Source organism: Nelumbo nucifera, chromosome 2 (genome assembly GCF_055504915.1).
Source record: "Nelumbo nucifera cultivar China Antique chromosome 2, China Antique-T2T, whole genome shotgun sequence".
Taxonomy (NCBI): domain Eukaryota; kingdom Viridiplantae; phylum Streptophyta; class Magnoliopsida; order Proteales; family Nelumbonaceae; genus Nelumbo; species Nelumbo nucifera.
In genome coordinates, this window is record NC_142650.1 from 40,325,195 (window position 1) to 40,352,559 (window position 27,365).

At 38.2% G+C, this 27,365-nt stretch overlaps 1 protein-coding gene across 2 annotated transcripts; it reads right to left on the minus strand.

Moving 5' to 3' along the window:
• Positions 1-6,176: 6,176 nt before the first annotated feature.
• LOC104599197 (methyl-CpG-binding domain-containing protein 2-like) lies at positions 6,177-27,177 on the minus strand. Of its 2 annotated transcripts, none has more exons than XM_010261631.3 (5): positions 26,858-27,177; positions 10,525-11,151; positions 8,041-8,094; positions 7,635-7,807; positions 6,177-6,605 (listed from the first exon to the last, which is right to left on the minus strand). In XM_010261631.3, exons 2-5 carry the CDS (start codon positions 11,130-11,132, stop codon positions 6,364-6,366), a joined length of 1,077 nt encoding a protein of 358 aa, XP_010259933.1. In that variant the 5' UTR covers positions 11,133-11,151; positions 26,858-27,177; the 3' UTR covers positions 6,177-6,363. The 2 variants fall into 2 exon arrangements, with proteins under 2 accessions (XP_010259933.1, XP_010259932.1); XM_010261630.3 differs by having other exon boundaries at positions 26,829-27,177.
• Between the last annotated feature and the right edge of the window lie 188 nt (positions 27,178-27,365).

The window sequence follows — 27,365 nt, forward strand, 5'->3', positions numbered from 1 at the left end:
CCTTTGACAACCTCAAGTCCACGGTCACTACCCCTCCTATGTTGGTCCTTCTTAATTTCTCTCAACCGTTTGAGTTTGAGTGTGACACCTTTGGCGTAGGCATAGGGACGGTGCTCATACAAAAGGGGCAACCCATCACCTACTTTAGCAAGGCCTTGGCTCCCATACACTGGGTGCAATCCACATATGTCAAGAAACTGATAGCTATCATCTTGGTAGTGTACAAATGGTGAACTTGCCTCTTGGGCCAGCATTTTTTTAATTTGAATTAATCAAAGAGCCTGAAATATATTTTAGAACAATGAATTCACACTCTAGAGCAACAGAAATGGCTCAGTAAACTACATGGCTTTGATTACCGAATTAAGTATAAACTCGATTCCATCAACAAGGTTGCTGATGTGTTGTCTAAAGTTGAAAGCCTAGCCCAACTTACATTTCACAACTTGTTTCCCCTTCCTTTGAGGCCCAACAGGACCCACAACTGTTAAATATCAAGATGCTACTATAACAAGATCCAACCCAAGCTCCTGGGTATGCCATATGTGGGTCTGATCTCTTTTACAAGGATAAGTTTGTGGTGGCCCAAAACTCAGCCCGCAAAAGGGAATTATTGAAACTTTTCCATGATTCCTCCTTAGGGGGCACTTAGGGGTCTTGCGTACTCTTAAGCGCTTGGGTAGCCATTGTTATTGGGTCAGAATGCATCGTGAGGTCCAACAATATGTGCAAGAGTGCACCACCTACTAGCAAAATAAATGCCTTGCTCAAGCTCAAGTGGAATTACTTCAATCCCTCAAAATTCCCAAACAGGTTTGGGAAGATGTATCGATGAATTTCATTTCTAGGCTTCCTCCTTCAGCCGGCAAGTCAATCATCACGGTCGTAGTTGACTGCTTGACTAAGTATGGTCACTTTTCAGCCATGCCTCACCCCTACTCTGCTGCCATGGTCATTGAAGTATTTATCAGGGATATCACTAAGCTGCATGGGATTCCTAGGTCCATCGTATCAAACTAGGACCCCACCTTTCATTGTACCAGTCCACTAGCTACCACCTGTAGACAGACAAGTGGAGGGTAGACCAAAGTGCTTAACCAATGTTTGGAGACCCACCTACGATGCTTTTCAAGAGCCAAACCACAGCAATGGGATAAATGACTTCCATGGGCCGAGTACTAGTATAACACAACCTTCCAATCGGCAGTAGGTATGATACCTTTCAAAGCCTTATATGGTCGTAATCCCCCATCTATCATTCCCTACGAATATGGCACCACTAAAGTAGCAGAGGTAGAGACCTAGTTGATGGCTAGGAATGAGGTCATTCAGCTTTTGAAGAACAATCTAGAAAGGGCCCAACACAAGATGAAGGCCAGTATGATGCCCACTACTACCCACTAGAATACCAAGTGGGTGATTTTTTTTACTTGAAGTTACACCCTTACAAGCATGTTTTAGTGCCAAACAGGCTTGGCATAACCTCATACCTAGGTACTATGGGCCAATAAAAATTCTAGAAAGAATTGGGCCTGTGGCCTATTGTTTGCAGCTGCTAACAGCATCCAAAATTCACTCAGTGATCCACATTACCCTCCTCAAGAAGGCCATTGGGCAACACAATAGTGTGTTAGCCACACTTCCGCAATTCTCAGAAGAAAGTGACTTAGAGACAAAGCCCACCAAGATTGTTGACTTTCGTTGGGTAGCAAGAACACCAGGTCATACAAGAAGCCAAGGTGGATGGGGTGAGCTACCACCTAAAGATGCTACATGGGAGCCCTACTTACATCTCCATAACAGATTTCCTAACCTGGACCTTGAGGGCAAGGTCCCTCTCAAGGGGGGAACTATTGGGACTAGCCCAGCCCAACCCAAAGACGACCCAGGTGTAGCTCATGAAGGCCTCCCTCCCCATACAAAAGGTTGCTAGAAGGAATAGAAGCAGCAAGGCTACGTCAAACGATCTACTGTCAAAGACGGTTACGGCAGCACATGATTGAGATCATTTGGTATGATTGCACCTTTATGGTTTGTATATAAAGTTTTGGGTTTGTAATAAGCATCATCGAACTACAAAACCTTAATTCTCTTATCTTCTTTGGTTTTCTTCCTTCGTTTTCCCCTATCCCTCTCTCCATCTCTCTTTGTTTTAGGAGGATAAGTCTCCCTTGAAGAGACTTCCAAGGTAGCAATTCCACCAGATATGAGGGGTGAGTCTCTTCTGATCTTGACCCTAACCAGGGTACCTTGGTCACTGAAGCCACTTTCCAACACAAGCAAACAATGCCGATCTAAACAGACATAAGCTTTATTAATATCAAGCTTAACCACCATAAACATAGCTTTCCCTCTTCTTCTAATCCTGAGGAAGTGGATCGTCTCTTGAGCCACTACGGCATTATGACAAATAGATCTGCCCTATATAAATGCACTTTGGAATGAGTCTACAAGAAGGTCAGAAATCACTACTTTGATATGATTAACTAAACATTTCACAAGAAAACAATATAAGACATTAGTTAAGTTTATTGAACGAAAGTGGTTAACCTCTAAATGTCTTTGCTTCTTAGGAATAAGAAGGATAAAGGTTTTATTAAGATGAGGCAGAGTGCAAGCTAACTGAAAACATTCCATGATGACTTAGGAAACCTCTCCTCCAACCACATCCCAAAAATGTTGAAAGAAGATTGCGGGAAATCCATCTGAACCAAGGGCTTTATGGGCACCCGATGAAAAGACTACTAGCTTAATTTCATCAGTCGAGAGGAGAGCATCAAGCCTAATCATCTGGTTTGCTGATGAGGATAATCAAATAAGACAAGTTACCATTTTCATATTGCGGACTGGTTCAGCATGGTACACCATCTTAAGGTTATCAATCAGAGCTCTTTCAACAGCAGGATTCGAGGTTAACCACCTACCATTGTTGTCCTTAATACAGTAAATTTTGTTAGCCTGACGCCTATGGATAGGTGTTTGATGAAAAAACTTTGTGTTTAAATCCCCTGATCTTAACTAGTCTAGCCAAGCCTTCTGGCACCAGTTCCTCCCTTCTGAACTCCACACTCAGCAAGCCCCGAATATGCCTATTTTAAGTCATAATCTCATTTAACGAATATTGCTATTGTAAGTAGCAGTGGCAATTGGGCGGGTTGGGTTAGGTTTGGTTCGGATTAAGTTTCAACCCAACCCATCTAACCCGCCAACCCATTAATGACCCAGTTATATAAAATTAAATGGGTTGGATTCAACCCAAACCTGCCTTGACCCAATCCAACCTGCCCAAACCCATTTATCTTATATTTATGTACTTATAAGTAAAAACTAAATCCTTTTTGACAAATAAGTTGGTCATAGTTTACTGGTGGAAGCTATTATTTACACAAGTGGTGAAGGTTCAAATCACATTACATGCATATTATTTTTACAAGAAGAATAAAAAGCAATTAATCACTTGAAGCCATTTGACTATGTTCGGGTTTTGAGTTTGACCGAACCACTTAGGTTCAAATCGGTTAGTCTAACTTGAACTATCTAACTAGACTTATCTTCAAGCTAATCACATCAAGAGTGGTTGAACCATTTGGATTCGATTGGTCTGATCAAACCAAATCAGACCAATTCAGCATGTGATGGGTTGACTCGAATTGGTCCATATCGGGTTGTGCAAAGGTTTAGGTCTAAGCCAACCAATCCGAACTGGGTCAAGTTAACTAGCCCAGATGGTTCGGATTAGGGCTCTGGCTAGACCAGTCCTGATCCAGGTCGAATTATCGGATTTGGGTCAAACCACACCGGGTTTGGTTTGAACTAGACCGGCCGACCCAAACAAATCAAACCGAGGTGATCAGGTATGCTCATATTCAAACCTAACTGAATTGAGCCAGACTGGTCCGAACTCGGGTTGGGTTGATTTGGATTTATGTCAATTTGGGTAAACTATGTTGACTCGAGTCAAAACTAATTTTAATTATTAATTAATAGAAAATTAATGCATTAATTATAAATTATTTCACTCAAATGAAGAAAATTAAAGAAAAATGGCTAAAGAATTCACACTTGCTTGTACCATTAGTGGTTAACCCAATGGTTATCCATAACCCAACCTGTTTAAATTGACCCAATGGGTGATCAAACCATTTCCAACCCGCCAAGTAAATAGGCAAGTTGGGTGGGTTAGATGATTTCGATTCCAACTACGGAGCCCAGCTTGGCACTTAGTTTCTTTTGCACCCCTTCCAATGCTATCAGGAGGTTGCTTGATCATGATATCCCAAATTTCTTGCACCACATTCCAGCAGCCTGAATGGTTAGCTAGTCACATGGATTTAGAACGGAAGGGATGGGCTCCCCTCTGAACAGTGGGGTATGGGTTCAATATCGCTAGTCCATGGTCCAAGTCATAAGCTATGTCATTAAGCACAAAGGCTTCTAGATAGGAATGGCAACAGGTAGGGTACCCGTGCAAATTGCCCTACCCATTCCCGAACTTGCCTATGTATCCCTAATTCCGAACCTGTCAAACTTTTCCTCTCAATTTCCCAAATTTGTCCTGTCCCAAACCTATTAAACCCCTTGACCAAACGTTTTCTATTAAAAAAAGTTTCTTAATGGTTATAGTGTGACTTGAACCCAGATCAATTATATTAGCGTCAAATCTCCTAGCACTACTTTAAGCCACTAAACCATCTCGCCTTTTGTGTTATTTAATGAAATAAAATAGATTTTATTAACTTTTGTATTCATCAAAACAATCAATAAATATATATGATTAACAATCCCAACTAAAAATTAAAAGAAATAATATTTAAAATTAGCATTTTATAACTAAATGAAATAAACAATTTATCAAATCCAAATTTATATCAAATGATGATTTTAATCCCAATAAATTTATACAAATAAAAATATAAAATATTAATAATAGAATAATTATCTTAGTACTTAAATTTTATAAATTTGTGAATGATATATAATATAATAATTCATATTTATGCATCCCAGGTATCGGGTATCAGATACCCCTAAAGTCAAAACCCAAACCCTATAAGGTTTTGATAAACGGGTCCTATTAGGGTCGGGACAGGTCGGATACCCAAAAATTCCCATGAAATTGACATCCCTACTTCTGGATACTCAGCTCTCCAACTGGGATTTGCAAAAATCTGTCAATGTGCTCCCGAATATGATCCATACCACTTCGCCTGCTGGTCCAAGTAAAGGAATTCCTATGATAGCTCAAGTGAATAAGATTACAATGATCTACCAGATCAACAAACTCTCTCTGACTACTGCTACTGCCAATAGCAATCCCACCTTGCTTCTCACTTCTCCTTAATACTTCATTAGAATCACCAGCAACAAGCCAAAGTTCCTGGATTTGGTGCTTCAAATTGGTAATGATTTGGAAACTGTGAAAAATATTCTAAACTGGATTGCTATAGCTTGGTATTTTATATGGCAGGTGAGAAATGACAAAGTTTTCAAGAATATAAAAAGAAATTCTTGGATTCTGAATCAGATCAATAGGACTTTAAATGTTTTAAATTTTGATATTTCAGATAGGCATTTGGTAGCAAACAAATGATCTGTTAAATGTAAATTCTCGGCAGGAAAATTATTTGCTTATACAATGTGATGGTGGTGTTGCTGCGGATAAAAAAGGAACTCGTGAATTCTGTTTTCATGATAACTCAAAAACGTTTGTTGTGGCGGGTGGAAATCTGGGTTTTGTAAAAGAGCCTCTAGAAGCTAAATTGGGAGCAGTATATGAATCTCTTCTTTTTGCCTTAAAACAAGGATGGAACCATATTTTGCTGGTCTCAGATTCTCAAATAGTTCTGCTCTGAAAGGAGACCGTTAAACCTCGGTAGTTTAGTTATTGGATAGACAATATTTTGTTTATTATGAGAAAGTTAAATGATGTAAATGTATGGTTTGTTTCTAAGTCTTGAACCTATACCATAGCGGCTCATACTTGAGTCAAAAAGCTACATTTTTTTATGACGTATGTTGGTGGGCCAATCCTCCTGACTGGTTGGACCCTTATCTTTGTAATATTTTTATGTAGTTAAATATTATTTCACTTATCAAAAAAAAAAATGATTTGCAATAGAAGCCATGTTGCGGGCTGCAGCATGAAACACCAACAGCATCATTAACAATAACAAAGATAAGAAATAAATAAACTTGCATTATATATGAACCAAAGCAATGTTGTTTTCCTACTATATAGTTTCCATGTACACCAACAAGGCACCCAACATATGCCCACTATTTTTCTTTTGTTTTTCTCAAAACATTGGATCTATATTGTAAGGGCGAAAAGAGACAAGGTAAAACAAACCATAACTTACAGATTTAAAGATCGTAGTCATTATTTTGGGATCTTTCTGGGTCTTCTGACTTGACCTTCTGATTACTATACACTGGATTGCAACGGCTCATCTTTTTTGATGGTAATCTCGTTGTTCGTTTCTTTACTGGCCGAGCAACAGGCTCAAATACAGGAAACTCAGAGCTAGGGGTTGACAGCCCTGGCCCACCAAGCTGTAATTCTGGCTCTGGCAAACCAATAGGACCCGCCCATGATAAGGGATTCACTGCAGAAGAATAGCATGTTATAATAAATTAGCCTTCTGTTTCTATTCTGCATCTTGCAAACATATAACCAATGCCATAGTGAACAGGAAAAGGTTCCAACACTTATCAAAGCCCAAGGATGGTATAGTCTCTTCAAATCTGCAAAATTATACGAGAAGTTTCTTATGATAAAAATGGTATGACCAACCATCTCATTAAATGCATGTTTTTAGAGAATGAGATGACTGTGGCTAGTTTCTCAAAAGAGAGGCAATGAGTTGGATTGCAATTAAATAGCAATGACCTACACAGGCAACAGCTGCACAGACAGTGAAGTTGGACCAACCATAACAGGATGGAGATGGGAAGGATCATTCTTGATGCAAACAACCAAAACTCACCTGAATTTCCCATCCCAAAACAGTTCAAATCTGGGTCAGCCACTCTAGTTCACAGGAAAACTTTTCAATCTGACCCAAACTCAACAGGATCATATCCCAATTTAAAGCCAAAAAGGAAAAGTAGTAAACTTCCTAGTATCTTTAGGTTTTATTGAATTCCAACTTGGTCGGAACCTAACCCTACACAAACATGCTGCCCCTGCAGGTAGATGCCCAATTTAGAAAAATCTTCCCTGCTTTAGTCTCAAGACATGAGAAGATAAAGAAAAGGCTACAACACTATGATAGACATAAATTAAAGAATAAGAGTACCAAGGGAATTATTTAAAGATGGTCTCAAGAATAGTGAACAAATGATACGGGATGGCACCAAAACCAGTATACTCTATAGCTATGGAACCCCTACCCATGTTTTAAGGCTGACTCAAGTCAGACACACATTTCACAACTCAACATGGCTTTATTCAAATATAAACTCAATAACAATTTTTTTTTTTCAATTAAGTGGCCTTTCTATGAAAACCATGGACTTCATGAATAACAGCAATCCAATAAAGTGTTACTAAGCTGTACCAGAAATAAAGAAATTTTAATAAATCATCATCTTCTCTATTAGGTTCTGGCAGTTGTTTTAATTTTCTCACGCACCATCCCTAGGTTCAATGGGCCTTGAAATCCCAAGATCAGATTCATCATATGAAGGTGCCACAGGTGCAGGACGCTTTCTCACATAGTTTTCCTGTAATGGCCTTGGGGTTTGGAATGAAAACTGTGCCATTGTCACCCCTGCATCAGTATACTCTGGATGTTCAAGTAGATATCTGCACAAATAAGAAACATGTACAACAAATGTCAAGAAAAGATGGGAAAGCATTAGTTCCCCACAATAATATTTATTTATCACCTTCAGTTAAAATATACTACAGATATTATTAGTTTTAAAATCTATCCTTGAACTGAAGAAGAACAAATAACCAAGAAGGAAGGTACAGAAAAAGGCATTTTTCAAAAAAAAAAGGCATTTTCAATGACTAAATGCATTGAATGCATGTACCTCTGGACCTCCACCATGGACCGTAGTCTCTTTCCTGATGGTGAAACATAATATCTGAAAGCATTCAATGGAAGAAAATTGTACATTATTAGTCATCAAAAGATTAAAAAAAAGTAGTTCATGATAATTGAACACAGGATGACAAAATGTACTAGTTAGTTATCAGGGTCAAAGATCATCATTTTGTTTATGAGATCATCATCATCATCATCTAAACCTTGTCCCAACTATATGGAGTCGGCTACATGAATCCTGTTTCGTTGCTCCATTCTTGTTCAGTGCTATATCCATCACTAAATTATGAGTGCTTGCATCATTTCTTACTACTTCAATTTCTTTATAAGATGTCAAGTGAAATTCCTAATATTTTTCTGCTAGGGAAACTTAAGATGCAGATGGGGAGGATATAGGCAGGATTCAATCCCAGGTAGGTCAAAAAAAGGCCATTACCCATTGCTGGTCCAGCTATAGTAGATTCTTGGGAGGGGTAGACTGGGTATGGTCCTAACCTTTGGCATTTTGTGCACAAAGTGGCCACCCTCAGATTCGAATTCAAGTTTTCGTGCTTGCCAGCCTAGGATACAACATTACACCAAGTAATGGCCCCTTAAGTAATACATATTACATATAGGTCTGAGTAATATACAAGTGTTAACCAAAAGGGATGAAAACACACAACAGAAATTAAAGACCATTACCCAATTTTGGTCCTAGTCATTGGGAGGGGTGGAATAGTTACAGAGTTAACCTTTTACATTTCTTCTTCTTCTTTTATTTATTTATTTATTTATTTATTTATGTTTTGGCACAAATTGCCTATTCTAAGACTTGAACCTGCATTGCCACACTTTTCAGACTTCGATTTTACCATTACACCAAGCAATGATAGCAACCAGAGTGCACATACATTTGGTAGTCGCAGAACAAAAATAAGAAACAACCCATCCATTATAACAATCAGAAGCAATTGGTAATATGTTACCATCAACTAAATGCAACATTTACAATAACTGCTGCAAATGGAAAAATATAGATATGTTGACATCTCTCTAAAGAATATCTGATGTCCAGATCATCCATTATGTCCCAATATTCCAAGACATATGGTTATGAAAAACAAAAACTGTCATCTGGTAAGGCTTGGTTCCTATTCAGGTAAACACACATCAAGTGGCTCCTTCACATCATGCAGGTAAATTAGGAAAACAATGAGCATAAAATTACAAGCTCACTCTTTTCCCTGATCACCATTTCCTTCTTGGTAGCCAAAATCTAGTTCCCACCACAATCACAACACCTAGTTGTTCACATGTTTCTCACCTACCACCAAAACACCCTACAATACAGTTTTTTTTTTCTTTTTTTAGGGATAATCACAACAAAAAGTTCTTTTACTTAAACTTTGTCAAAATCACGGCTCAAGATTCAGGATCTAGATAAATGCCCTGAAAAGTGAGAGGTGAGGGGTATCCTGCACAATCTTAGCCAAAAGGGATATCCACAGAGTCAACAGCAAATATAAGTAATCACAACTTTAGCATCTAAGTTCAATCTAAGCTGTATATATTCATTTTAAGATTCATAGTTGAACCTTTAAAATAAAAGAATAAGAATGTAGGCGCTTTTTGGGTCTCGCCTCACCCAAACGCCATATGATATGTCTATAACTTGTAATTTTTGCATATTTAATATTTCGTTATATTTTAAGTATATAATATAAACATAGACATGATGCACCGAATCATTATTTTTATTTCTTTCATATTATAATAAGTTTTTTATTAATTTCTTATTTTTTTAAGGTTTATGATAGATAAAATATTCGAAGATGAGTTCTAAGAGATATGATATTCGAAGACAAGTTCAAGAGATATCCTCATCAAGGTTCCAAGTTGTATGTCTTTGAAGAAGAAAGGGAAATCTATCACAGAATGTAGAAGGTATGCTTTTCATTCTTCTTCTTCTTTTTCTTGTTTTGGAACAAAAATAGGGGCTCCACCCCCTCTTCTTTCCTCCTCCTCTCCTCTCCTTTTGGAACAAAAAATAGGGGTCTGTTTCTTTTTCTGGAAGAAAGATAGGGGCTCTGCCCTTCTGTTATTTCTATTTCAATGGCAAAAATAGGGCTCCATCCTCTTTTTATTTTATTTTTCCTTTAGACATTAAGTGATGCCTAGGCGCCCGCCTAAGTGACCAGGTGACTAAGCGCTACCCTGCCGCCTAGGTTTGCCTTGGCGCCTTGAAAACTATGGAAGAGAATACAAAGTAGGTTACATATATAGCTTTCCCCTTTTTCTTTGGGAAAACTTGAGGGCCAGTGAAGGCAGGATTGGATCCTAAATCAGTGAGAACTACATCCACTGACTATACCAATGGGGCCAGCTGATAGCTTCAGGCTACGTGCATGTTGAGAAGAAATATTTGTTAAGAGAGACAAGTTCTTTAAAAAAATAATTAAGAGAAATGAAAATGATAAGCCATACATACACGTCAGCAAATTTTGTGCTCCCTTCGCCTCTGATCCTTAGAAGCCGTTCCCACCCAAGAGGGGGCTGTGCGATATTAGGTTTATCAATTGCCCAAAGCCTGCTGCCATCTTGGGAGATGTCAGCTGGATCATCACATGATATATCAGGTCGCCACTCACGAGCTGTTTCACATACAAAAGGCTTCTGCAAGATACTTTCACGTATTTCTTCATATTTCTCCTTTGTTGGGATAAGCCTCCATTTAAAACAGTTAGCACACTGAACAGTGAATGCCCCTATAGAGGGCAAAGCTCTTGAAAGTGGGTTTCGTGTTGAACAAGTAGGCAAAGGTGGAGGTTGATAACTAACAGGTTCATGAGATGGTTGAATTTGACCTGTAGGAGTGGCCTCAGGGTCATAAAGCACCAACTGCTTTGAAGTATTTCGATTAGATTGATCATCTTCATCCTCATTGACCTGTGTCTCTTCCTCTTCCTCCCCCTCCAAGGTGGAATCATACCCAGGTTTCTCAATAGTGTTACCCAAACAACTTGGAGAACTAGACTCAATCAACTCATCTTTTTCCTTCTTCAACTTTGTGGAAGCATCTCCATGATGTGACCACATTGCAATAGATCTTAGTGATCTGTAAATATCCAAGACAAATAATGTGCATTAATAATTCAATAAACTTTCCAACTACAAAAGTGTGGTTTTATAAAGGAGGAAGAGAAAAACAAAGAAACAAACTAGGACCTTGTTGAATCAATTGGTATTCATTTATAAAATCATGCAGGCAAAAAAAAATAGCCTACCACCACTACAAAAAATACAATAAAACAAAAATAGAAGTGGCAAGAGGGAGGAAGGAAAGGGGAAATCATAAGCTTATAAATCCTATAGAAAGGAAATCAAATATACATCAGGGGGATTTGAATAATATTCTACAAATACATGCAGACAAATTCCATTCTGAGGACTCATTTCCAGCTGAAACTAGGTATATTAGGATAAGAAGGCATTATATGCCCATTCAAAATTACTTCTTTCTAGAATGATCTATAAAAGCAGCAACATCTATGAAAGCAGGATGATATGAAATCCATTCCCTTTCTCAAAGCTATGAAACAATAAATTTTGGGAGATCCAACCATGAATATCTAGCAAAAACTAGCAACCTTACCTAAATAAAGAGTACCTTCAGAAATACAACAAAGAGGAGTGAGGAAAGAAAAGGGGCACATGCCCTACAAGAGAAATGAGAGAAAGAACAAAGAAGATAAACCTGACTCCAGTCAGAAGTTGGTCAGAAGAAAACAAGGTTACTAGTCAAAATGAGGTAAGCTTTACTTCAAATTGCCTTATCAAACCTGCCTGCCTACCTACCATTTATCCCTATTCACTAATCCAGCCATGGTAGTGAATATTTTGAATAAGTTAAGAAGAGACTTAAAAGAGAAAATAAGGAGAAAAAATTCTATTTAGCAGTTTGGAAAATGTCATTAAAAAGGTCATTACCCAATGTTGGTGCAAGCTATCTGGGGTCTTGGGAGGGGTAGACTGGATAAAGACCCAACCTTTGGCATGTTTTTGCACAAAGTGGCTGTTATCATACTAGAAACAGCATTCTCATGCTTGCCAACACGAGATTTTACCATTGCACCAGGCAATGGTCCCTAGGCAAATGGCTGTGGACCAAACACTCCTATTGAATCTTGTTTTGAGCCCTCTATAGTTTCTTCTGTTCCATTGGTGAAGTCTTCCCCTCCTCCAAGTTCTCCTATTCCTACTCCACCTCCTGCTACTCATCCCCTAATTTTCACCACTCATCCTATTGTTCAGAAGTAGTACCAAAGACAAAGGCATGAACAAGTTATTCCCCCATCTTCAATTAAGTCTCTAGAACTTCCAATACTTGAAGAAAGGATAGGTCCTACACCATCTTCTCCAGTACCCCCCCCCCCTCTCAGGCCTTGACCTACCCATTGCTATGAGAATGGATAATAGGAAATTTATAGCTCACTACATATCGAAACACCTTTCTTACAGACTGTTGTCCCCTTCCTACTATTCTTTCCTAGCTTCTATTTCCTATCAACCAATCCCCAAGTTTGTAGCAAAAGCCATATCTAAATCAAAATGGAGGGATGCTATGAGGAATAAAATAGAAACACGTCATAAGAACAATACCCGGGACATTGTAGATTTGCCTGTTGGGAAGGAGCCAATGGAATGTAAGTGGGTGTACACCATCAACTATCATGTTGATGGTACGATTCAAAGGTATAACACTCATACTTGGTTGCCAAGGGTTATACACAAATATATAGAATAGATTATATGGAGACCTTCTCTCCGATGGCAAAAATGACTTGTGTGAGGGCTCTCTTATCTTTGGTTGTGAGTTATGACTAGACCCTATATAAGTTTGATGTTAAGAATGCCATATTTAATGGTGATCTAACTGAAGAAGTTTATATGTCACTTCCCCTGGGCATGTATGGTAAGGAAATATAGGGCAAGGTGTGTAAATTGAAGAAGTCTCTTTATGGCCTTAAGCAGTCCCCATAAGCATGCTTTAATAGATTCCAAGCTGCTCTTGTTCAGTTTGGTTATAAAACACAATAAGATCATACCCACTTTGTTAAGAGGAAAGGTTTTCAGGTCACCATCCTAATTATGTCGACGATATTGTCATTACTAACAATGATACTGTTGGAAAACGTGGGGTTACTGGTTCAGATCTGAAAATAGAATTGTATATATTCCTAGGATTGTGAAAGGATTGATTTAGAAAGTTTTTTCTTTCTATTTTTGTACTTTCTATTTTCTCTTCTTTCTATTTTTCTTTCTATTTATTGCAACAACTTACTGTATAAATATGCCCATTGGCAATAGAATGAAACATATCAGTATTCTACCATTCCAAAACATGGTATCAGAGCTCTAGGTTTGTCAACCTTGAGATTTTTTCGGCCTTCATTGCCAGTTTTTTGTGTTTTTCTCTTCCGGCCTTCAGTATTGATCTGTAACCAGAAGTGTTCCTTTTTTCTCCTTTCCTACTGGCCTTATTTTTCCTCCATTAACAATGTCCGACAAACCAATTCCAAAGCCCATGACGTTGCTCGTGTCTATGAGGTCAAAGTGAAGACTGTGGCGGCCAAACAAGGGAGCAGGAGTGTTACAGAGTATGCAAATCTGCTGCAAAATTTATGGCATGAGCTTGATCATTATCAGGTTCTTGAGACAAAGTGCGCAGATGATGCTGTGATCTTGAAGAATTTTATTGAAAGAGATAGGGTGTATGATTTTTTGGTCGGACTAAATGCTGAATTTGATCAGGTCCGAATACAAATTCTTGGCAAAGAAGAAGTGCCTCCATTGAATGAAGTCATAGCCCTTGTCAGAGCTGAGGAAAGCCGCCGTGGAATCATGCTTGAGCCTAAAGATCCCGAAGGCTCAGCCATGGTGGCAAGGGGAGGAAGTTACAGTGGTTCAAAGGGTGAGAACAATCACAACTTGGCTCGTGACACAACCACCCGTGACTCTAACGATAACCTCTGGTGCACCTATTGCAAGAAGCCCAGACACGAAAGATCGGTGCTGGAAACTTCATGGGAAACCTCCCACATCCAGCAAGGTATGGGAAAATCGAGGAGTTTCAAAAGGAGTTCAACAGGCCCATAATGTCTCCACAACCCTGCAGCAAGAACACTCAAGTCAGGGACCATTTAATGATGAAGAAATTGAAAGGCTAAGATGCTTCCTGAAATCCTTGAAACCAGGAAGTGGTTCTACCTCTCTTGCTCTCTCAGGTGAGTCTTTATCTCTAGGATTACCTGCCTCAGCTAGTGTTTTTCCATGGATTCTTGATTCTGGAGCTACTGACCACATGACACCCTCTTCACTACATTTTCTCACCTATACACCCTGTCCTAGTAATAGAAAAATTTATGTTGCTGATGGTTCTTTCACCACAGTGGCAGGGATTGGGAATATTCAAATTACTCCATCCCTATTACTTAAAAATGTGCTTCATGTTCCTAAGTTATCCACTAGCCTTATCTCTATACATAAACTCACCCAGGATGTGAACTGCAATGTTGTGTTCTTCCCTTCTTACTGTGTATTTCAGGACCAGGTTTCGGGGAAGAAGATTGGACTTGCTAAGGAAAGAGATGGACTCTACTACCTTGAAGCAACCAGCAAATCATCTCACACTGTTATGCATGTCACACACGAGTCATTCTTATCTACCTCCAATAAAGATTTAATTTGGTGTCATCATTTCCGTTTTGGTCATCCTTCATTTCCTATTTTAAAAGCAATGCTTCCTTCCTTGTTTAAAGGAATTGATGTTGAAACCTTTCATTGTGATGTTTGTGAACTTGCTAAGCACAAAAGGGTTTCTTTCCCAATCAACAATAAAAGATCTTCAACTCCTTTTTATTTGATTCATTCGGATATATGGGGCCCTTCTCAAATTCCCAACATTACTGGTTCCAGATGGTTCGTCACCTTTATTGATGATTGCACTAGGGTCACATGGATTTTTCTTCTTAAGTCTAAATCTGATGTGGGTACGATTTTTCCCAACTTTCATAACATGGTCCAAACTCAGTTTGGTGTGAGAATTAAAAGGTTTCGATCTGATAATGCTACAGATTATTTTAATCAGAATTTGTCCCCATTTTTTCAGAAAGAAGGCATTGTGCATGAATCCTCCTATGTTAACACTCCCCAATAGAATGGGGTAGCTGAGAAAAAAAATGGCCATCTTTTGCAAACCACCCGAGCCTTTCTCTTTCAAAATCAGGTGCCAAAACAATATTGGGGGGAAGCTGTCCTTACTGTTGCCTACACCATAAATAGACTACCATCTAAAGTTCTTGACAACCGAAGCCCAATACAAGTCCTTTCTCAATTTTACCCTGATATTCGAGCCTCAAATAATCTCACACCAAGAATTTTTGGCTGCACTGCCTTTGTTCATGTCCATAATATGGGAAAATTAGACCCACGAGCAATTAGGTGTGTCTTCTTGGGATATTCCCCAACTCAGAAAGGTTATAAATGTTATCATCCAGCCACCAGAAAATTCTACACCTCCATCGATGTCACATTTGAGGAAGGAAAATCTTTTTTCACTCAACCTTATCTTCAGGGGGAGCCCTCATTAATGGAAGATAAGGCATCGGATCTACTCTCCCTAGATGTTTTACCCTCCTCACAGACATTCAATCGTCAAGAATCGCATCCCTCTGAGTCACATTCCTCTGAGCCCCACATTCCCGAGTCTCAACAAGAGTCAAACAACCCGACCATTGAACCAAATTCGGACACTGTTAACCCCACGAATGATGTGCATGATAATGTGAGATATATGCAGGTTTACTCTAGGAGGAAAAATCCAGATCCTCAACCTATGCAAGTCCAAGATTCAACTCCTAATCCTAGAACTGAGGGATGCTTAGATCCTGAACCTACACCTTCACAGTTTGAGTATGAGTATGACCTACCTATTGCACTGAGAAAAGAAACCAGAGAATGTACCAAACGCCCATTGTACCCTTTAGCCAAATATGTATCATTCCAAAGATTCTCTAAATCCCATAAAATTTTTCTAGCCAGCCTTAACACCATTCCAATTCCTAATACTCTAGCCGAGCACTTTCTAATAAGGAGTGGAGAAAAGCCATGAGAGTGGAAATGGAGGCATTAGAAAAAAAACAACACATGGGAAGTTGTGGATCTACCAAGAAACAAGAAGATGGTAGGTTGTAAATGGGTGTTCACAATTAAGTGCAAATCTGATGGGTCATTAGAAAGGTACAAAGCACGCCTGGTAGCCAAGGGATATACACAGACTTGTGGGGTAGATTATCAAGAGACTTTTGCCCCAGTAGCTAAAATGAATACAGTAAGGGTGTTACTATCGTTGGCTGCTAACTATAATTGGGATTTGCAACAGTTTGATGTAAAAAATGCATTTCTCCATGGTGATCTAGAAGAGGAGATATACATGCGCATTCCACCGGGTTCTGGAGAAGGCATTAAAGGGAACAAAGTTTGTCGGTTGAAGAAAGCACTCTACGGTCTCAAACAATCTCCGAGAGCATGGTTTGGAAGGTTTACGAAGGTAATGCTGAGTACAGGTTACAAGCAAAGTCAAGGTGACCACACATTGTTTATCAAACACACAGCCTCAGGGGGAGTTACTGCACTATTAGTCTATGTGGATGATATAATCGTTACTGGGAATGATAAAAAGGAGAAGGAAGCATTGAAAAACTATCTTGCCAGAGAATTTGAGATAAAAGACTTGGGAAGACTAAAGTATTTTCTCGGAATTGAAGTTGCACATTCTAAGCAAGGCATCTTTATCTCTCAACAAAAGTATGTTGTTGATCTTTTGAGAGAAACAGGAAATATGGCATGTAAACCAGCTTCCACGCCTATAGATCCCAATCATAAACTTGGAGAAGCCCACGAGAATGCAAGTGTAGACAAGGAGATGTTCCAAAGACTAGTTGGAAAACTCATTTATCTTGCACATACACGACCGGATATTGCATATGCTATAAGTGTAATAAGTCAGTTTATGCATAATCCTAAAGAAGTTCATCTGTAGGCTGCTCATCGAATTCTGCACTATTTGAAAGCCAATCCAGGAAAAGGAATTTTATTCAGAAGAAATGGAGGACTGACTCTTGAAGCATATACAGATGCCGATTATGCAGGATCTCCAGTAGATAGACGGTCCACTTCTGGTTACTGTACCTTCTTAGGAGGAAACTTAGTCACTTGGAGGAGTAAGAAGCAAAATGTAGTGGCTCAGTCAAGTGCATAGGCAAAATTCAGGGCTATGGCACAAGGAGTGTGTGAATTACTCTAATTGAAGATAATTTTAGAAGACCTGAAGATTCCACGAGAAGAGCCTATGAAACTATATTGTGACAACAAGTCAGCCATCAATATTGCTCACAATCCTGTTCAACATGACAGGACGAATCACATCGAAATTGACCGACACTTTATAAAAGAGAAACTGGACAGCAAGTTGATTTGCACTCCCCATGTGTCTACAAAAGGACAACTGGCCGATGTGCTTACTAAAGGGCTCAATAGTACAGACTTTCGGAGAATTATAGCCAAGCTGGGAATGGAGGATCTCTATTCACCAGCTTGAGGGGGAGTGTTGGAAAACGTGGGGTTACTGGTTCAGATCTGAAAATAGAATTGTATATATTCCTAGGATTGTGGAAGGATTGATTTAGAAAGTTTTTTCTTTCTATTTTTGTACTTTCTATTTTCTCTTCTTTCTATTTTTTCTTCTTTCTATTTTCTTTTCTTTCTATTTATTGCAGCAGCTTACTGTATAAATATGCCCATTGGCAATAGAATGAAACATAGCAGTATTCTACCATTCCAAAACAGACACATAGGAAGTTTAGGCTCTCAAGATTCTCCTGAATTCAAAATTTGAGACTAAGAATTGTGGGGAGTTAAAATATTTCTTGGGAATTGAAGTTGCTAGGTCCAAAGAAGGCATCTTCATCTCCCAACAAAAGTATATGTTGGATCTTCTCACTAAGACTGGGAAACTTGGTGCCAAACCTACCTCTACTCCTAATGATGCAAATCATAAGCTTTCAGCCAATGATGGTGAACTCTTGGTAGACAAGGAAGTGTTTCAAAGACTTTTGGGGAAGTTGCTACATCTTTGTAACAAAACATTTTATATGTTGTTGTAAGTGTGATTAGCCCATTTATGTAGGGGTGCAACTTGGGCGGGTCCAACCCGAGCTTTTACACAAGTTGGGCCTAGGCCAAAAAACTCGAGCCCAACCAAAACTTGCATTGGGCTTGGGTTGAGGCCACAGGTAGCCTGAGACCGATCCAAGCCCGGTCCAACCCAACCCAAGCCTGCCCGATAAAAAATACATACATGTGTATTTTATTTTTATAAAAAAACATTTTTTTCTAATTATGTATACATGTGTATATGTATAATGTATATCCATCAGTACATGTACATTTGTGAATGAAACTTGTACATATTTCCAATTAATTCTACTCTTAATGGGTCACAAATCCCAATAAAAGATGAATACATAAAAATATCTACTCTTTCAAACCCAACCAACCCACCCAAGCCTAACTAACCCAACCTGACCTAGCTCAAGTCCAAGCCCAACCTGAGTTGTGTTGGGTTAAGATCAAGTTGGACCTAGGTTGATAAACTTGGGCTTAACCTCGAGATGGGCCAGGCTCAAGCCTAAGGTTTGCACCCTTAGGATTGGGTTGGGTTGACCTTTAACCCAACCCAACCCGCCCAAGTTGCACCCCCTAAGTTTATGCATGTCTCTAGAGACACATATATGGTTGTTCCATAAAGGGTTTAGTGCTACTTATAGGGAACTCCAAGAAAGGGCATTCTCTTTGTCAGCATGGACACATGAAGTTGGAGGCTTATACCAATGTTGATTGGGCTAGTAGTATTTTTTTATTTTGAAGAATAATAAGAAAATTCATTAAACAAAAAAAAAGATACAATCCAGATCCAATAGGTGCCAAGATGGCACCTAACAATACAAAGCAAAAAGAAACTATGGTCTAGAATACATTAACTGAACCAGAAATTGACAATTGATTACACATGTCGAATTTCCAACACACTCCAAAAATTCTCCCCAAAATTTGATCTAATGAGTTGATAAAAATCCGGGAGCACCCAAACCCAATCCGCTACTAGATTTCCCACCATAGCCACCAGAGTTTCAGAATTAGAACTTCTGGCTTTTTCTCCGAAGAGCCTTCTATTTCTTTCATTCCACAAGAGCCAACATACACCAAAGGGGATACAACTCTAAACTATCCTTGCTTTCTTGCTTCCTTCAAAACTTGGTCGGGAAGAAAATATTTCTACTGTAGACCTTAGATGAAACACACTTTGCCTGAATCAGGATCATTGTCAAAAATCTAAGGAGTTGCAGGTTTTTCATAGGAGGTGGAGGAAAGTTGATTTTGGTGCTCTTGATCAGCCCAAGCCAGTTCCAGTTTCCTCTACTGCATCGGATTCAAATACTACAACTTCACCTCCTATTTCCTAAGGTTACCACCACAAAGTCACTGCCTTCTACTGATGATCTTGACCTTTCCATTGCAGTTTGTAAGGGGAAACAAAGATGCACCACGTCCACTGCCCATTGCATATCTCAGTTTCTTTCATATAGCCACCTATCACCATCCTCTAAATCCTATTTGGCATCCATTTCTGCTATATCTATTCCTAAAACTGTGCAGGAATCTTTATTTGTGCTTGAGTGGAAGGATGCAACGAAGGAGGAAATGAATGCACATTAAAAATGAGAAATGGGTGTTGGTTGATCAACCTGAAGGAAAGAAACCAGTTGGGTAGGTGGATGTTCACCGTGAAGCATAATGCAAATGGACCGGTTGAAAGATATAAAACCCAACTTGTTGCAAAAGGTTACACACAAACCTATGGTATTGATTACTCTGAGACTTTTGCACTAGTTGCTAAAATGAACACTATTAGAGTTCTATTGTCCCTAGCTGCAAACTTTTCATGGCCTATGTTCTAAATGGATGTCAAGAATGCCTTCCTAAATGGTGATTTACATGAAGTGTATATGGAATTACCTCATGGTTTCTATGATACAGGTGTAGGCAAGAAAGTTTGTAGACTAAAGAAAGCATTGTATGGTTTAAAGCAATCTTCAAGGGCTTGGCTTAACAGGTTTAGACTTGCTCTGGAGAAATTTGGCTATGTGCAGGCCCACTCAGATCATACTCTTTTTATCAAGAGAAGTGGTTCCTCCTTGACAGTTCTTGTTGTATATGTGGATGACATTGTGGTAACAATCAATGATGTTGATGAGATTAATTCCCTCAAACAAATACTTCATAAAGAATTTGAGGTGAAAGACTTAGGTCATCTTCGGTATTTTCTGGGAATTGAGGTGGCCAGATCTAAACATGGCATTTTCATTTCACAGATGAAATGTCCTTGACCTTTTGGAGGAAACAAGAAAATTGGGGGTTAAACTTGCAAATACTCCCATTGAATTAAATCATAAGATAAGTGCAGAAGGGGGTGAGCCTCTTGATGACAAGACCATGTATCAATGGCTAGTGGGGAAACTTTTGTATCTCTGTCTTACTCAACTTGACATTTCTTATGCAGATAGTGTTGTTAGTCAGTACATGCATTCACCAAGAACCACTCATTTGTTGGTTGTTGAGAGGATTCTAGCCTACTTCGAGAGGTGTCCAAGTCATGGAATACTCTTCAAAAATAATGGCCATATGAAGATACTCCCATTGAATTAAATCATAAGATAAGTGCAGAAGGGGGTGAGCCTGTTGATGACAAGACCATGTATCAACGGCTAGTGGGGAAACTTTTGTATCTCTGTCTTACTCAGCCTGACATTTCTTATGTTGTCTGTTGTTAGTCAGTACATGCATTCACCAAAAACCACTCATTTGTTGGTTGTTGATGTGGATTGGGCTGGATGTGTAGATGATAAGAGGTCTACCTTTGGGTATTGTGCCTTTGTTGGAGGAAATCTGGTTTCATGGCAGAGTAAGAAACAAAATGTTGTTGCCCATTCAAGTGCTGAAACAAAATATAGATCCATGGCTCATGGAGTGACAAAAGCATTATGGTTGAGATCCTTACTTGAAGAGATTAGAATTGAATATGAGAAGCCCTTAATGTTGTATTGTGACAATCAAGCTACCATTAATATTGCCCATAACCCAATATAGCATGACAGGACAAAACATATTGAGGTGGATCAACACTTTATTAGGGAGAGAGTTGCCTCTCAAGAAGTGTGCTTGCCATATATTGCCTTTGATATGCAACTTGTCGATCTCTTCACCAAAGAAATCACTGAAGTCAAAATGGAGACAGATCTACGCAAGTTGGGAATGCTCAATATCTACTCCCAACTTGAGGGGGAGTGTAAAGATATAGACAGGGACACTTAGTTGTTTTTATATGTTTTTACATGCTCCCCATCTTTATTTTCCAAGCTGTTGTTTTGTTTTTCTCTGTCACAGCCAGCAGGGGTAATTTTTTCATTGTACCCTTTTTTATTAGGTCATATTTAAAAGCCAATGGGGGGCAGCATAACTTATTATTCTGCTCTCTCTTTCTCTCATTCTTTCTTCTCTTCTCCTTTTTCTCCTCCTCTATTCTTCTTCTCTTTTCTTTTCTTTTTTTCAAAACAAGTTTCGTACTAAACCTAGGACTGCTACAACAACTTTTCCAAGTAATTCTATTGAGATTTTCGCTCCCATTGCCAAGATGAATTCTATCTGTGTCTTGTTATCTATGGCAATCAACTTTCTCAGGGCCACTTCATCAGTTAAATGTGAAGAATGCTTTTTTGAATGGTTACCTCGAAGAGGAAGTGTATATGTCCCAGCCACCTGGATTTCAAGTACAGGGAAACAAGGATAAAGTTTGTAACCTAAGGAAGTCTCTATATGGTTTAAGCAATCTCCGAGGGCATGGTTTGAGAGGTTCAACAATGTTATTCAACAAGTTGGTTTTGTGCATTGCCAAACTTATCAAACTTTGTATATAAAGAGAAAAGGTGAGTTTATTTCTTGCCTCATAGTTTAAAGTAAAGGATCTTGGTCCTCTAAAATTCTTCCTTGGCATTGAAGTTGCTCAGTCTAACAAAGGCATTTTTGTTTCCCATAGTATATCCTTGACTGTTGAAGGGCACTGGGAAGTTAGGATGTAAACCAAACAAGACTCCTGTGGACCCATGTAATAAACTTGGAAAATGTGAAGATGAAGTAGTTTTCAGATGTTTATTAGTATCAAAGGCTTATTGAGATACTTTTATATATTTCCATGACTAGACAGGATGTTGCATTTGTTGCAAATGTTTTGAGCCAGTTTATGCACTCACCTAGACCTTTCCACTTTAAGGAAACCGAGAAAGTTCTATCCTACTTAAAAAGGCACCTTGATGGAGGTATAGCTTGTGGTTACAAAGTCAAGTGCTGAAGCAAAGTATAGGGCTATGTCCCAAAGAATTGCTTAACTATTGTGGTTGAAAAATCTGCTTACTAAGTTGGGTTTGTAGGACTCAAATCCTATGTCATTGTACTGTAACAACAAGGCTGCAATCAGCATTGCTCACAATCTGATTTTACATGAGAGACCAAACATATTGAGATTGACAAGCACTTCGTCTATGAAAGAGTGGAAAGAGGTGAAATTTATATACCATTTGTTAAGTATAGGGAGCAAGTGGCTAATGTGTTTACAAAAGGTTTGACTTTCCTACACCATGAAGAGTTATGTAACAAGTAGGGTATGTATGATGTCTACAATCCAACTTGAGGGGGAGTGTTGTTAGGTGTTTGTATTGTATGTTTTAGCCATAAGGGGTTTTGTGTAATTTTTCTATTCTCAGCGACCTCTCTATAATACTTATTTTTTATTATTATACAAGGGGTCAGAGGGCACCTCCTCTTATATGAAAGATTCATTCTTCACATTTTGTCTTCTTTTTTTCTTATGCATATTTTCATTTGTTATCTTTGATAGATTACAAGATCTTATGCATATTTTCATTTATTATCTTTGATAGATTACAGGATCTTATGCATATTTTCATTTGTTCACTAAGGGATTGATAAAGAAGAAACTTGATGATGTATTAAGCAAGTTGAACATGATAGACATATATGCTTCACTTGATGGGATATGTTTGAAATTTTACATCTTTTAAACAAATAAGTATAAATAATAGGGGAGCCAACCCAAAGGCATCTCATGCTATTCCCTTCACTCATTCTCTCTCTCTCTCTCTCTTTCTTTTTCTTCTCCTTATTCTCTTCAATTCATCCCTACTTCTAACCTACTTGTAATTCTAATACATAGTAATAACATAGGAGATGTCTAGACAAGACAAATATAGGTCATAAAAGCTTGCATACCGATTGTCGATATATTCCATTATTAGCCAACACATCACCTTCACTCCCACAAGTTTTATGATTAGGTTCCATAGGAGTGTTTGCTGATTTAACTCCCAACTTACTTGTCTCTCTCAACAAATCAATGGCATACTTCTTCAGATGCCCTTTCTTGACTTTGCCACTTCTACTATTAGAGAAATTCTAAGCACACCAAGATCCCATATCTTAAATTTTATAGCCAAATAACACTTCTATCTAGAGATTTCAAACATGCCATTCCTAGCAATCACCACGTCGTCTACATACACAATTAAAGTCATAGTACAATTATTATCTCTCTTAATAAAGAAAGTGTAGTCAATATGTGATTGAGCAAATCCCACCTTCTATATTGCCCCTCTGAACCTATTAAACCAAGCTCATGGAGACTATTTTTAGTCCATAAATTGACTCCCTAAGTTAGCATACATTGCCTTCATTTCCAAAAGTAAATACTCTAGGAGGCAACTCCATATAAACTTCTTCCTCGAGGTGACTGTTTAGAAATGCATTTTTACATCCATATAAAATAGGGCCATGAAAAGTTTGCAGCTAAAGATATTAACACACAAACGGTGTTCATCTTAGTGAAAGGTGCAAACATCTCCAAATAATGAATCCCATACACTTATGTGGACTCTTTTGGAACTAGGTGAGCCCATTTATCACCAATAGACACTTTGCCTTAAAGAAGTGTCATTAGCAACCAGGTCTGATTTTACTCCGATGCATTCATTTCTCAGTCCATGGTTTCTTATCTATTTTAGTTGATTCATAGCCTTCATACTACTTTTGAAACTAAAGATCCCCCTCAAACTAAGTATAGGGCTATTGTGTGTGTGATTGTGTGCATATATTGACACTCATTTTTTGTTATTTAACTTAAGAGATCAAATCAAGCTTTATTTCTAAATAATAGTCCACTTTATGGATCCTGCATTATTTGAAATGAGCTTTTTTTTTTCTTTTTAGTGGAGGTAACTACCACTAACATTTTTTAGAGTAGAGGTAAATTACGTTTGAAGCTCATACTTTTTATTGAGTGGGTAGACACATGTCTAAGAAATGAAGCTTTTGCTTGAAAGTGGGAGTGACCACTTTTGAGATGTTCTTTCTTGAGAAAATAATATGTAATATATATTACATTAAAAATAGAGCACGTAATAGAAATGAACACAAAACATGATGGTGAGAGAGAATCATAACACAAATAATTGGAAATAGGATAAGGAATGCTAGTAGATGGTTAAGAGCAATGTCTTTTTCTTTTTCATAAGGTCATAGGAAGGTCAAGATCAATATGATCAACAATAGAAGGATCGATTGGAATATGAGTCAGAAAGAAAAATAGAATGAACATTAAGTTTACCCAAACCTGAGGAATCAAAGTGTGGTGGATGTTCAACTTTGGAGTCACCTTGTTGTGCCTAGTCTACAACTCTTGTCTTAACATACTAACATGAACATCAATAGGCTTAGGATTAGAAACAAAAAGAATAGGTAGGTAAAGGAGAAGAAATCGGTATCTCTTCATTAATACTCTCCACATGAAGAAGAGACATGAGAAGGAATGAAAGACTGGAACTCAAAGAATATGACATCCTCAAAAATCATATGTTCACCAAATTATCGAAAAAAAAGTCATATGTTTACCAAAAGAAGGATCATAACGTTTGTATCCCCTTGAGTAGATGGATAGCCAAGAAATACAAACTTAAGAGTTTTGTGGTCAAACTTGACTTTAGAACTGAAGTCAAGAACAAAGTACAAACATCCAAAGACTCCCTTGGAAGATTAAAGACAAGTTCATCACTATACAATAACTAATGTAGGGACCTAATTTAAGTGTTCTAGATGGTAGTCTATTAATCAAGAAAACAGTAGTCTGAATTGCATCCCCCCAAAAACAAGTGGAGACACTCATCTTAAACAATAGGCCTATAGCAACCTCCACAAGATGCCTGTTTTTCCTCTCTATCACACCATTCTATTGAGGTGTAGATAGTTAGATACATAGGAGCTCTAATGGATAACTCCCTACTTTTCAAGAAACAATTAGAGGTTTCCTCAAATACTCCTTTGCATTATCATATCTGAAGATCTTTATCTTGTTCTAAAACTAGGTATGTCATGAATGTACCGACTACCAAGCATATTAAAGTTGCTTGCCACTTCAATCAGGACCAGTTCATCACTATGATTATTACTCTCCTCCATGTGACTTCCAAACCCAAGTTAACTGATATATTCACTAAAACAATGACTCAAACATGCTATGCATTCTTTGTGGACAAACCAATATTATCCCCACAACTTCAGTTTGAAGAGTGTAGGATAGCAGGCAATAAGGGGTTATATATTATAGCAGCATACAGTTGAAAAATTGGACTGATCACTTCTTTCTCTCTTCACAGAATTTTACTCTATATTTTTCTACTCTTCCTCTTCTGTCCCAGACAGAATACCTTAGAAATATTATCAGTTGCTTCTAATATTAACCGTTAAGAAGACATGTGCACCATTAAGATTTTCGAGCAAACTAAAGGCAACTCAAAATCATATGGAATGTATCCATTGATGGAGATCACACCATACTCAACTGTATTGAATTTAAACTGAATACAGAATTACAGCTCCTTCAACTTCTCCACCCTTCCTAAATCACTGAATTAAATTTCAAATGTAGTTGTCCTTTCAATTCAATCATACTTAACAACTTCGACCTCATTAAAATATGTACTGATCAAAGGATCTTTCCATCAAAATGCAAGTTTTGATCAAGATACTAGGACCATCCATCAAAGAAATAAATAGAATGTAAGCATTTGAAATTGAGTGCTTTTGTACAAGAATCACATAATAACTAATAAGTCTGCAGTTTGGATACATAGCAAAAGCAAATAAATTGAGGGAGATAAAATATTCTCAGAAGAGAATGATATAAAGATGCAGCATAAAGGTTGAATTAATCCGATGCTAAAGGAAAGAAAAAGAATAGTGGATCACGATAAGAATGTTCAAGACAATATGAAATCCAGGAACTCAATGAATAACAGAACGAAACTTCTAAAATTGGAAAAAAAAAATCAAACATGTGAACCACAGTGAGGACCCAAAAAAAATACTGAATTGCACATCCAAGTGTAGAAACCAATCAACTACACCATTTTCAGAACAGAAAATCCAAACATCAACAGCCACAGGACCCGGATAACACTAAAGCATTTCATGAAATTCTTAAGCAAATTCCATGTACAGACGGAAAAAAAAAGAAAAAATAAAAAAATCGCTATAGAAACATAAACGCACCAAAAACCATCCAAATTCGAATAACAAACCCGATTATCCCTTTAAAACCCGAATTCCGATCGAAATTCGAACCGGAAATTGCTGCCGGGAAGAGCTCATCGGACAGAAACAGAGATAACAGAGGCGATGATCATATAAAGCATATACTTTCAAGGGATCGGAGCCGGAGAAGACGAGCTCCGTTGAGTATCCGCAGCTGTGGATATTTCGAAAAATACCACTCCGATCCCGTACAATTCTGGAGCGACGCACTTATTATTATTTTAATTCTATTAATTTGTGCAGCTTCGTTCTCCTCGTTCGCTACAGCCTACAAGGAACGAAGAAAATACAGAACGATGAACCTCTCTCTCTCTCGTGGCGTTTTTTTATTGTTTTATTTTTTTGATAAATTATAAATACCCCCATATTATGGGTTCAGTGACAATTACCCCCTTCAACTTTCATTTCATTTGCGATAAAGACTCCCGAAACATTCACTTTACGACAAATACCCCTAGCCGTTAAGAATTGAGATCTGCTCTTCCAAAGCGTGCC